General features: G+C 44.9%; 1 protein-coding gene across 1 annotated transcript in view; it reads right to left on the bottom strand.

Moving 5' to 3' along the window:
• Nucleotides 1-5,275: 5,275 nt before the first annotated feature.
• Nucleotides 5,276-13,352, bottom strand: part of LOC142846814 (beta-galactosidase-1-like protein 2) — a 32,549-nt gene continuing 24,472 nt past the window's right edge. Inside the window, exons 13-19 of the mRNA XM_075967609.1 lie at nucleotides 12,727-12,873; nucleotides 8,213-8,281; nucleotides 7,676-7,763; nucleotides 6,836-6,923; nucleotides 6,275-6,395; nucleotides 5,490-5,606; nucleotides 5,276-5,380 (exon numbers count right to left, since the gene is read on the bottom strand). Of these exons, the coding sequence (XP_075823724.1) occupies nucleotides 5,276-5,380; nucleotides 5,490-5,606; nucleotides 6,275-6,395; nucleotides 6,836-6,923; nucleotides 7,676-7,763; nucleotides 8,213-8,281; nucleotides 12,727-12,873 (735 nt within the window). The remainder of the gene's footprint in view (nucleotides 5,381-5,489; nucleotides 5,607-6,274; nucleotides 6,396-6,835; nucleotides 6,924-7,675; nucleotides 7,764-8,212; nucleotides 8,282-12,726; nucleotides 12,874-13,352) is intronic.

Here is a 13,352-nt window from a genome sequence, read left to right on the forward strand (position 1 = left end):
TGGCAGAAGTTAGAAAGTTCCTGTAAAATATTGGGGTCCAAGGAGCCGTCACTTTAGGTTGTTATGTGAGGGGTATTTAGGCCATTTCTTAGTGCAAAGGCAGATAAACTCACGAGTCTTTAGATAGGGTATTAATCTTAGAGGTTTGAGGGTTTTTAAAAGACATCCCAGAGGAGAGGTCGGGCTTGTATTATTCGATGGCTTATTTCCCATGGCTGAGGTAGAGAAAGATAAATGAGATCCAATGGCTTTATTAATCACACGTGTCCCTGAGATAAAGCAAGGATCAAGTGAGTGGGTTCAAGTCTCTCCAAGTTCTGTTGGAGCAGGGAGCTGAGGCTGGAGCTGAGAAGCCCAAGCGACAACAGTCTGAGCAACCATAAATGAGGGACAAAGTCCGAGACAAGGAATGAGGCCTCAGTCCTCAGCTGTGGAGAATTGCCAGAGATGTTTGTCTGCAAAGGGGGCCATTTGTAGCCTTGAAGGCCATGGCTGAGTGTACCCCCATTCCCAGGAGCAGCAGAAGGGTGCTGGATGATCAGCTCCTAACTGATCAACTCCTAAGGGTTCTAGAAAACGTTTACACCAACTGGGAGGGGAAAACTCACCAACTGAAGTAGCCGGTGTTGTGCACAGCAATCCAGCCGCCTGGCAGGTGGAATATGGGCAGTTGTGGATGAACCCAGTTCAGGGGCCCGGCCCCGGCGGGTGGTGGGGAGAATGGCAGGCAAGAAAGCCTGTCAAGTCTCAGCACCGGTGATATTACCGGGCGTGAGAACAGACCACAAAATATACAATGAAACTTCAACTTCAACAATTTTGTTGACAGAACAAGCAGAGGGAAAAGAGGGTAGTGTACAGGCCTGTCTGCAATCAATGTGGGGAGAGAGAGGGTGGGTCGGGCATGTTCCATTTCTAAAGGACCTGTGCATAGGAGCTCAACGTAGCTACAAAACGCGTAGATTATGTGACCATGCCGCGTAGATTACATAGGGCATAAGGGTCCAGGGGGCAGTTTGCTTAAATGCTGATGGTGCATGGGCAGCCATAGGACCTGGAAATGCTGAAGCCTGGAGTTCCTAAGCATTCTGCCTGAATGCTGACAGGGTGGGGGTGGGGGAGCACCTTTGGATGTGATGGAAACAGCAAACCAGCTGTGTAGATGTGTTAATGTAAACTGTTTCCTCCTGTCATAAAAATAATTTGGAACAGATCTCTTTTAGAATACATATAATATTATTAATAAGTTTTCATAAACTATCAATATATAGATTTCTTTCTTCCTGATTTTTTTAACTAAGGATAGGATCATTTAGCGTTAAAATTTTAACTAGCATTTGAAATCTATGTGCAGAAAATATGAAGGAATTTAAGAGAAATTTATAAGAAAAATAATAAAAGACAAAAAACCTATTTTACTAACATTTTTGCTAAGTTAAGAGGCATTTTTGTAAAAAGTATTTTAAAATATAAATTCATCTAGAGGATTTAATACACTAGGATAGAACCTAATTGTCTGTATTAAGGCAACAAATTTTTATCAAAATATTGTTCTGTTCTTAGTAAAATAAGTGAAAAGAGTGGGTTTAGAGGAAAGGAATTTATATTTCGTTAAGATAATTTCTTTTATTTCCTGGTGATTTGCTCAGGCTTTGACTATCAGGAAATAGTTTTAATAAAGTCAAGGTTTACACAAATCTCTCGGTTTGTTTAAAGCCTTTCACACAGCAACTCTATAAACAATTGCTATTTTAAGGTGGTTTTAGTCATGTAATTTCTAATGTGTCTGAGACTAGAAATATAGAGAGCTGTGCGTCTCAGCTTTATCTAAATAGTCTTCAAATTTTTCAGAATTCACTTTTTGATGACTTTTTATTGACTCTTTTGTGGATTTCACATCATACATCTCAATTCCACTCATTTCCCCATCCCTTTAAATCTGACCTTTGCCCCTGAAACCTCCCCCAAAATATAAAACAAAATAAAATAAGAAAGAAAAGTCAAATCTCATCGTGGAAGCTGTGATGTGACAGTGAGTCCCACAATACACCCGTTAGTCCATACTTCTTTACGTGCAAGTGTTCATCGTAATGAGTAACACTGGTTTGGTTCGAGGCCTCTGGTTTCTGCTGTACTATTGACATTGGGCCCTCACAGGGTCCTCTTGGATATCCTGTCGTCCTGTGTCATGGAGATCCTGCAACGTTGGGACTGTGCTCCAGCAGATCATAGACGGGGTGGATGTTAGGATGGGTCAACTCATAGCCTTGGTTGTGGGTCTGGATTGCTGCTGGGTTGGTCATCCCACAGCAGACTCTCCCTCATCCTCAACACCTGGGTGGGCTCTCCAACACCACCCAGGCTAGCTTACCCTATTCAGTAAACAGAAAAGGGCGCTGTGGGGGTCTTCTTTCCCTCCCCACCTGTTGGTCACCAGATTGAGAGGGGAAAGAGGAAGAAGGGGAGGCAGAAAGCTCCACACATGAGCACAGAGGGAGGCTCCCAGAGACAGACTTCGGTCAATCAGCTCAGCCCTGTTCCAGAGTATAAGGAATACATAGGATTGGACAGCCTGGGGACAACCCTAATTCACATTAGTTGGCCTGCTCCTATCACAAACCTTAGTAGGAGGCAGTAGGGTCCTAAAGCAGAGCTCCTAGCACAAGTCTTCTTAGCAGAGATCTATGCCAAGGGTCAAGGTAAAGATGAATGAGGTGTCTGGATTAGAGACTGCTTCTAGATAAAAGTCAGTGCTTCCAGGCCTGGGGACATCTCCCAGATAAAAACAGGCAGAGAGCAGGAAGCTTTACTGGGGGAAGGAGCTCCATACTACCCAGCTATTGAGATAAGCTGCCCACCCACGCAGACTGTGAGCTGTAACCAGCCAGGGATGTATTCCAACAGGGTGGGGTCGGTTCTCCTCCTCTCACACAGTCAGGGCAAGCTCACCTGCACCTGTGCCACCAGGGCCAGCCCCACCGTGTTGTCAAGGCTCAAGGCCACTCTCTTGAGTGCTGCAGCTGGTGAGAAGCAGAACCACCTCTCCAGCTCTCACATCCTTAGGACCAGTTCTCCTACCCACCTCAGGCCGTGAGGGGTAGTGGGGGGCGTCTCCCCCTCACTCACACCACCATGTGGCTCACCAATGTCCCCAATGACAGGGTCAGCTCTACTGTGCTGCCCAGGTAAGGCGAAGGGCCCACTCTCTTGAGTACTGCAGTTGATGAAGGGTAGGATCAGTTCTCTGGCCTGCCCTAGGTGGCTAGGAGCAAGGGACAGGGGAGGGTGGGGCCAGCTACCCAACTCTCATCCCTGCTGATGATAGGATCAGCTCCACAGTGCTATCCAGGCAAGGCATGCTGGGCCTGTTCTTCCAAGTGCTGCAGCCATTGAATCGCAGGACAGTCTCTTCCATGCTTATGATCCAGGGGTCGCTCTCCTGCTGCCATGGGCGGTGAGGGACAGGGGTGGGGTGTGGGGGTGGAAGGCATCGTTCCCTCATTGCCATATGGCAGATGAGGGGTGGGGCCCGATCTCCCATGTTCACATTCTCTGGACCAGCTCACCCATGCCCGTCAACAGGGTCAGATCAACTACGCTGCCTGGGTGAGGAGCAGGGCCTGCTCTCCCTAGTTTTACAACTGGTGAGGTACTGGGTCAGTTCTCCCAGCTGCCATAGGTGGGAGGAGGCAAGGAGAGGAGGGCATCTTTCTTTCACTCACGCTACTACATGGCAGACGAAAGGGGCAGAACCAGTTCTCACACCCTCACACAATGGTCAGCAGAGTCAGCTCTGTCTGTCGTGCCGTCCAGGTGAGGTGCAGGGTTTGTTCTTCTGAGTTCCCCAGTGAGGGGCAAGGCCAGTTCTCTCTAGTGCTGCAGCCAGTGGGGAACAGGACACACACATCAGCACAGACCATGAATGCAGCCGGGCCACAGGCAATGGCCCCTGGCAGAAGGCCAGGCTTGGATATCCCCAACTTGTTTTACCGCAGGAACTTGGGCAACTCTCTGTGCCCTTTGATTCAGTTCAGTGGAGTTGAAAATATCTTAGGAGGACCAAGTATAGATCAGGTAATCAACAGGGACTTTAAATCAGATGCTAAAGGTGGAATGGAAAGGCTAAAAGACTGACACAGCCTCCAAGAAGCAAAAGTTTTATGTGGATACAAAAAATCAATAGTGTGACATGACCACTAGAAAAATAGAAGAAAATATCATTGCTGGATTTATACTCTCAAAGCAGAAACCATATATAATATCTTCTGTCATTGCCTGCAGTTTCTATTTTATTTGATTTCTTGAAAATATTCTCAGAGTTATACTAGCAATATCAAGTAGTCTGAACATCTTCTTGCTTTGTTTTTTCCAAAATTTTATTTGCCGGTCGAAGAAAATTTATAAAGAAACATGACAAAGGAAGTGGACACGGAAAGCCCATTTTGTGTAAACACCAGCACAAATGGATTAACAAGTCAAAAGTTAGGTTTGCTGTCAAAGGAGGAGATGGATGGTAGAACTGAGCCTGGCATGGGGTAGAAAGAGAAGCCAGGGTGGATGCAGAGACCCACCTATGTGTCAGGACTCATGGGATACGCCCACCACCACGGTGGATGGGATTCAGCTGTCTGTCTTCTACTTTATTTCACAATAGTTGACACTCAATGTCCTGAAAAAGAAAATCTCATTAGCCTACTGTGTGCCACACTCCCATCACAAGAGGGTAGAACATTGACCTGTGGGGACAAGAAAGCTTGCTCAGAAGGTTTAAAGAATCCGCTAAAGTAAGACAAGTGATTCTACATAAGACTGTCTCGGGCTGGACCTTGAGTCCTTAGAAAAACATTCACATGGCATACACAAAGTCTCAAGCTTGATGCTAGGTGGGTGTCAGAGGATATCTGTCTCTTGCTATAAAAAAAAAAAGGTTCAAGGGAGACTGGGTACCCAAAATGCAACTGCCTTATAGGGACACTGCTTGTGTCCAATGTAATTGCTCCATGCGTTCCTTCCCATGAAAACAGGCTAAAGGGCATAAGAAAGGGTGTCTGGGAAGTATCTAACATGGCAGCTTAAGAAAGAGCCATAGGGACAGAAGTGAAAGGTGCTAAGATTGTATGAACCTGGAGTCCTGACAAGGAGGGACTGTCAGAAAGAGAGACCGAGAGAGTCAGGATGAGGCTGATGGAGGAACAGGCAGGTTAAGTCATCTTAAAATGGGAGGGGTGAGTGGGACTGTGACAGCATAATAGAAAATCCATCTATGGCACAAGGGCTAAAGAGGGGCAGGTGCTGAAATGACATAGAGTGTCATACCGAGTTTAGCATCTCTTGAGAAGTAGATCCTTATGCCTCCTTTCAACTCCTCGAATATTATGATCTGTACAAAGAAGTTAGCAAATCAGCCAGAAGATTCCAGCTCTTCTTCTGAAGCAGAACAGAGTTCAAAGAAAGGGGACTAGGAAGCTGGGAACACTGAGAAAAATCACCTCATTAATTCCAGGATGGAGCCAGGCAGCAGGGACATAGAGGGTTTCCTGGGGACCAATATTCCAGTATCGTCCTAGGGTTTGTCCATTGATGAATATGACACCCTTTATCCAGCCCTGAACAAGATAGGAAGGTTTCAGATTCTAACCTCAAGATGCAAAGAGAAAACAAATAAATCTCTATCCCAATGGCACACTAAACCTTAGCATAGGCCAAGATAGACAAGTGGAGTCATAAGTGGGAGGGTGTGCAACATACGAGCTTTTGCCACTGCCCTGCCTTGGAGGTGGCTCAGCATCAGCCTCATGGAAGATTCTAACTTCCAGGGCTGGTCCAAGCCATCAGAAGGGATGTCTTATAATTTAATTATCACCAAAATACATCAGGCTTTAAAAATATAGATCAAACTGTATAATAGCAGGAATGGTTGCCAACATGCCCTGGATGGCATGCTTTAGATGGTGAGCTCATGTCAGTGGTAGGGGTATCTACATCTGGGGTTATATGTGAGCGCTACTGGGTCACACTCACTCAATCCCTACTACAGAGCTTGCACCAGCCAGTCTCACTAGCACTCTCTAGTCAGGCCTCTGCTGTATCTCTTCACTGTCCTTGTTCTAGCCTAAGGGTCCTCAAAAACTTCACCTTTTGAATGTCTATGACTTGCTGTGACTAGTGCGACCTGGTTCCCTGTCACACAATGAGGTTCATGTACTGGGGAGCTTTTCTGAGGTTCTTTAGTGCCGGGGCTGGGGCACAATAGCAGGAGAAAAGTGGCACCAACCTTTATTTTTATGAAGGTGTCCTGGGGAGGATCTCCAGCTCTCAAGTGACTGAGGAAAAACGCAGGTCCCCGAACATGGCTTGTAACTACTTTCCAGGAGTCAGGAAACCTCGGAAGTTTTCTATGGGGGATCAAGAACCAGTGAGATGTCATACGTTTGCTCTGATGTGCCACCTGTGCCCTCTTCTATGAAGCCTGGCATCCCACGCCCACTGTGGGAACTGCTATGTCCTTGGCATTCATGATACAGTAGGAATTAACTAGCAGAAAAAGGGACAATCACTCCTCTTCTCCCAGGCATCTATGAAGCTTGGCATCATTTCATTAGTACTCTACATCAGGTTTGATTTTTCTCTCTCAAAATCAAAGGCTTCATCTGCAGACCTCTGAGCATCCCTCTAGCTCTCCACATTCACCAATTTGAGGTATGTTTTATTTTATTTTCTTCATCTACAGTTCAGTGACTGGACTCAGGACCACACATTGCTGGGTTAAATGCTCTATCCCTGACCTATAACTCCACCCTGGCCACGTTCCATCAGCTGAAGTTAAGGCACCTACGTTTGTATGACAGCGTTTTTCATTTCCAGGCTGTATATTCTAAATTGTCTCAGAGGAGTCTTGTCCAGATAGATGTCTCCAGTTAGACCTGTGGAACAGGAATGGAGGTGGGTGTGAAGGAGTTGAGCAGGGCAAAGATATGCACAGGCTGAAGTCAGGGTTCTCCCTGAAGGAAGTTGCTCTCTTGGCCTCATCTGGCTGGAAGGTTTCTATAAACCCCATAGATTTCCCCCTTTCTCTTGTCAGTGCTGAGGATTAAACCACCTGGATTCAAAGGGTTCAGGCATGCTAGGCAAATATTCTACCATTATGTTACCTAAGCCCAAGCCCTACGCAGATATTATCCTCTTAAGTGTACACGCCTAGAAAGGGCCTCACAGTCCATTTTAACAGCACAAAATCAGGACAATCACTTCAGATCTGATCAGCACAGGACTCTGGGCTAGCTTGATACACAGTGTTGTCAAAGCACTTATGGGGAAAATCGTGTGTGGTGTGACTCTGCTCAGGACTGGACCCAAGCAGAAGGATAAACACAAGCCTTGGATTCCTGACAGTGAAGACTTGGTATCCCTAGAGAGGAGCCCTAACCTGGCACATCACCATAGCTTTTTCTACTGGCACCACTTTCAAAACTCTCACTAAGTTTTGTCTAGTGTTTTGTCTCTAGCTTGGCAACCAAAGAACACAAAAATATCCCAGTTTCTGTACAGAGGTGCCTCACAACCAAAATATATATGCTCTTTTGCGAACACAAACCTGTTCCCAACTTCCATTGTCTGCAGAGGAGCAATAGCTTCTGATGCTCCACTACCTTAGCCGTCTTCTTCTAGGACCCACCTTTTCTCTCTTTGTTGATATCCAACCCAGAAGAGAGTCGGCCTAGGTTCTCCACCAGGATCCTCAGGATCTGGGTTTTCTTGGAGGGCTATTCAAGAGAGACCAGAGTAAACCTCACTTGGCCCCTCCCTTAGACTTCCTAGGCCTCCCTGGAGCTGGGACAGGTCATGAGCAGGTGACTGACAGATCACAGGCCACGGAACCTTGTAGGTCTCCAAGATATGGGAGAGGCAAACCCCTGTACCATTGCTTTTCCTCTTCCTTCCCTGAAAAAGTCACCTGAACATTTAAACAAGGACTCTCTTGGATGGTGACCAAGCCATCCTGCTCTAGACAATGAATATTCAAGGGGGAGGGATGTGGTGATCACTCAAAGAACATTCACCAAGACCTCTAAGATGTAAACAACCCTTCCTGGGATTGCTGGAATGGACCACAGGCAGAGGAGTGAGAATGATCTATAATAAGCCCTCACTAACTCTTGGGCCCAGGCCTAGCTGGAACTGGAATGGCTCATTCATGAACTGTGTTAAATACATTTTTCACAAGAAGCAGCTCGCTCTTGAAACGATCCAGGACTCCTATGAATTTGTTATCCAAAAACACCTGGAAAAGAAAGAAGAGACGACTGTTAGTGCCTCATAAAGAAAGGAAGGAACTCAGTCGTGAAAATGCAATAAACTAAGCAAGCGGCAGAATGAATTCTACGTATCTCAGAGCTGCATAGACTCACAGGGTCACTAAGAACAGGTGATAGTTTAAGTAGTGGAATGAGAAGATGCAGAAAGTACAGCCTGGGCCAGAGCTCTCAATGAAAACTGGAACCTGGATCAAGTGTAGGCAAGGAGGGGGAGATTTTTAAAAGAGCTGTAGGAAACTAGAGGAGAAGGGAGATCGGAATCGATAAACATTTTCAAGGAAATGTTAGCAAGGGAGTAAATGGAACTGAGAGACTGAGACTGTTCTGTGTTTGTCTTCCTTACCCACATGGGTTCAACCCTTCCAGGGTCTCAATTCTGCTTGACACTCCCAATTTGTGTCTGGAGCACCAGCTGTCACATCCTAACTGATTTTAGGGGTGCCCTGCATGGATCCATTTTCCCTATTACCCACTCTGCTGGGAGATTTTTGTCTACTTGACCAACTACTATCACCTGAGAAGCAGGAACATCAATTAAGAAAAGTCTCAGATAGACTGACCTGTCAGCAAGCCTGTGGACAATCTTATTAATGAATGATTTGTGTGGGAGAGCTCAGCCAGTGTGGGTGGTGCCACCTAGAGCCAGTGGTTCTGGGTTGTGTAAGAAAGCAGGTTGGGTGAGGTACAGGCAGCAAGCCAGCTCTAGTCTCCTGGGTCTTGCCTTGAGGTCCTGGAAAGGCTTCTCATGATAATACACTGTAACCTCCAAGACAAATAAGCCTTTCCTTCCCATTGCCGTTCTGGGTCATGGTGTTTATGACAATAGTAGAAAAACAAACTAATATAACTACTATAGTGATTAAACACCAGATAAACCACCAGAGAACCTTAGTCAGGCAAGACAACATAAGAATAATTTACTTCCTAGATTAATTAATCTAAATCAGTTTTTTCAAATGCAATTTGGCTAGTAAACTGTAACAATAAAAATCCTTAAGTCAGAAAACACAAGTTTTCCGAATTTAAGATTAACCGAGTCTAATCACAGAAGTTACTTATTTGATAATCATTTATCAAAAGGCTGCTGTTGAAAAGTCTTCCTTGAATACAGTGTGCCTAGTTTGAAGAGCACAAAGAAATGATCACAACATCCTCCAAGAACAGTCACGGTGCTATGAGCAGACTTGTGTGGAGGTCATGAGAGAGAAGAACAGGCCATAGCTGGGCTGCTTTGCAGACATGGAGAAGGCTGGCTCATGGAGTCAGCTTGAGGTGGGCAGCAAGCAGAGATGTGTAAGACAGAATGTTTGTCCTATGCAGAAGAGTCGTGGCACTCTGCGGGATACAAGTAGGAGAGGATTTTTAAAGTGATGGAAGGGTCTGTACAGGAATATTAGCTTTGTATTTTCAGAGAAGATACCAACTAAAGCAGCAGAGGCCTACGTGAGAAAGCAATGGCCAAGAACTGCTGCACCTCCCAGGGGCCAGGAGAAAATATGGAACAAAGACACGGTGACAAAGGAACTTCTGGACAGAGATTATGTGTGGGAAGCTGTGAGTCAACAAACGAGCACAGGGCTGACTTAGGAGAACAGTGCAGGCACCCTGGGAAAAGCCAATGATGTATGTATTGAGTACAGATAAACGTCTACCCACGTGTAAGAAAGATGTCTCTGCAGCAAAAAGAAAGGGAGGAAGAAAAAGAATAAATGGAAGGGAGGAAGGAAAGAAGGAAGAGAGTGAGAAATAGAGAAAAAGTAAAGAAAAAGAAACAAAGGAATTAAAAAAGGAATTAAAGGAATGAAGGTAGAGAGAATGAAAGAGAGAAAAGGAAAATAAAGAAAAGAAAGAAATGTAAAGAAGGAATTAAAGGAAAGAAGGGAGATTGAAAGAAAAAGAGAAAACAAAAGAAAGGAAGAAAGGAAGAAAAAGAAAGAAAGGAAAGAAAGATCGTGAATGGGAGAGGGAGAAGATTGGAATCATAAAGATATATGGATAAGTTTTGTTCTTATACATCTATCTGTATATCTTTATGATTCCAAAACTGAGGGCATATAGAAGTATAGAATCTGATAGCAGTATATGGTCAAATCTAATCTCGAATCTCGGGAGTCAGGGGCACATAGATCTCTGTCCACTTGAGGCCAGCCTGGGCTACATAGTTTAGGCTCAATGCGAAATACAAACAAACGAAAACCAGAAGTATAGGGTGAGTACTATTTATCCAAAATGCTTAAGGCATAAGCATTTCAGATTTGGGAGGTTTTCAGGGTTTGGATTTTCACAGACGTTAGAAGTTATTTAATCCTTACACCGGGCGGATAGGCAGTTGGACCTCTGTGAGTTCAATCCAATCTGGTCTACAGAGATAATTCCAGGACTGCCAGCACCATTACACAGAGCAATCAGGTCTTGAAAAACCATATTTATATATGCATATATCTTAGGATAGATAGATGATAGAAAATAGAACATTAGAAAGAGAGAGACCTTCCTTGTACCAGAAATTGTTATGTAGGCTCCTGGGGAAAAGAGTTATCAACAGACTGACCCATCTTCGATTGCTATGAGCTACCATAATGATCATGTGTCAACATACGCACAAGGTACAATAATGGCGTGAACGTTATGGGGATAAACAATGGCCTTCTGATGGGATTTCAGTCCCGCTCTAGGAGAAAACATATACGTGGTCTCATACATCCGAATAAGCTACGGTCGAGGAGCTCCCAGGTCCCAGAGGAGAACTATTATTCTCCTAAATGGACACAAATTCTAAACCATCACACTACTCATAGACTACAGTAGCTTCCGGTCCTCACCAGAGAAGTTTCTTTCTGCAGTTTCCTCATGGGCAGTGGTTAAGCAGAAACTTCCTGACCAAAGAGCAGAGAACAAGTACTTGAGGACTGCACAGCCACAAGTGGGATCTCTATCACTCCCCACCCAAATCTCAGGGATCTCCTTGAGAAAGTGGAGGATAAGATTGTAAGGGCCAGATGTCGGGGGGCCAGACCAAGACATTGTCTTCTGCACATGCCAGGACTGCTGCCGTGAACTCACAGTAGTTGTGGTTGCCTACGAAAGACCTAAAGAAGACCCAGCCTGTCTATATTCTAACATGGGGATGGGAGGAGCTCAGTAATCCCCAATGGTAAGTGAGGGGCCATTGACAGTTGACAGCTTCTGGGAAAGGGAGAGTCTCTTTCCTTTAAGGATGTGATCCCAGTAGATTGACCACATTCCCATACTCACAGGCACCCAATTAGACTCTGTGAGTTATTAAAAAAGAAAAAGAAGAAAGAAGAGGAGGAGGGCACGGACAAGGAGAAGGGGGAGAAGAGGAAAAAGAGGGGGAAGCGGAAGAAGACACAGAGCTGGAAGGAGTAAGGTGTGGGCCTGGAGTAGTTAGTGGGAGGAATGGGAGTAAAACTATCAAATACATTGTATGAAAATTTCAAAGAATTGATAAAATGTTGTATGTTTTAAAAAGTATCTCTCTGAAATGCATGTGTGTGCATGTGTGTGTGTTTATGTGTGTGTGCATGTGTGTGTATTCATGTATGGTGGGTCCACATGCCCATGCATGTGCCTGTGGAGGAAAGTGGTTATCACTGGGTATCACCAATCACTCCTACCTTATTTTAAGACCAGGAGGGTCTCTTCATTGAACTTGGAGCTCGTGTTTCAGCTAGACTGACTGACTGACCATTGAACTCCTAGGATCTTCCTGTCTCCACTCCCCTGAGCTGGTCGCACAGACATATGGAACCATGCCTGACTTTCTAAATAGGTGCTGGGAGTCTGAGTCCAGGTCTTCATATTTTGCAGTGAACACTGTTCCCTCTGAATCATCCCCCCCAGTCCCATCTGGAATTGTTTGCACATTACACTTTCACTGAGCATTTCTAACTGTGGACTAGGAATACCCAACCCGAAGCTTCGGGAAAAGGTGATGTGGAAAAGACGAAGAGCAGGGAACTGTTAGAATACAAAGACCAGCTCTTAGCTTGGAGTGGGATGGAACCTTCAGCAGCTGCACTGTTCCTTCCCAGCTGCACCTGCTTTGAAAGGCTTTCGTGATTCCTGAGGATTTTCTACTTGGAATACATCACAGCTTGGTGCTTTAAGACTTAAATGACAAGAGCAAGGTCTCATAAATATTAGGGGTTAATGCATGGTAAGAATAGGGACTACATAAGTACCTCCTGGACTTAAGAACATTATCATCTCCTATAAAAGTATATACCTAAGCATGTCTATGTCTAGAAGACTTTACTGAAGGACAGATGACATGTAACAGAGATAATTTTCTGAAGGACAAATGAGTTGACCACCAATTAGACATTCACCTCAGTACCACAAGGTGATATTAACAGGAGAGTGCCATTAGGAACCACAGATTCCCTACCTGCCCTCGGTCTTGAATATGACCCCTTGTGGTGAGGAGGCCTCCATTGAAGATGGTGGTCTCATAAAGCGTGTACCCAAAGGACTGGCCATACCCTTGGTTCACAGGCAGCTGCTCCATGGAGAGTGGCTTGACAGACTTGGTTGGCTAAGGCAAAGATAGAAGTGGCAAACAAAGGTTCGGGCTAGAGACAAGAATCTCAGAAGTTGTCACCCATAACCCACTTCTCTAGAGGGATGACCCCAATTGCCTTGCCAATGGGAGTACCGAGAAGGAATACACAATGATAATCAGTCTTATGCATAGCATAGATATTATCTTTTTTGGTTTCTCAACCAATCTCAAGTTCCACTGTACATGCCAGCCAATGAACTAATCTCATAATTTAGATGAAAAGCTGAAATCAAGAAAAGCACAGGCATTGTGGCATATGCCTGTAATCCCAGTAGATGGTGAAGAGAAACAGGGGATTTCCGTGGCAAGTCACCAGAAGGACTAGTCAGAATTGAAGAGTTGCAAGTTTGGTGAAGACATTCTGCCTCAAAATAAATAAAGACATACATGTATACATACATATATACATAAACAAATAAATAAATTGAAGCCAGCCTGGTCTACAGAGCTAG

The sequence above is a fragment of the Microtus pennsylvanicus genome, chromosome 3 (assembly GCF_037038515.1).
Source record: "Microtus pennsylvanicus isolate mMicPen1 chromosome 3, mMicPen1.hap1, whole genome shotgun sequence".
NCBI classification, from domain to species: Eukaryota; Metazoa; Chordata; class Mammalia; order Rodentia; family Cricetidae; genus Microtus; species Microtus pennsylvanicus.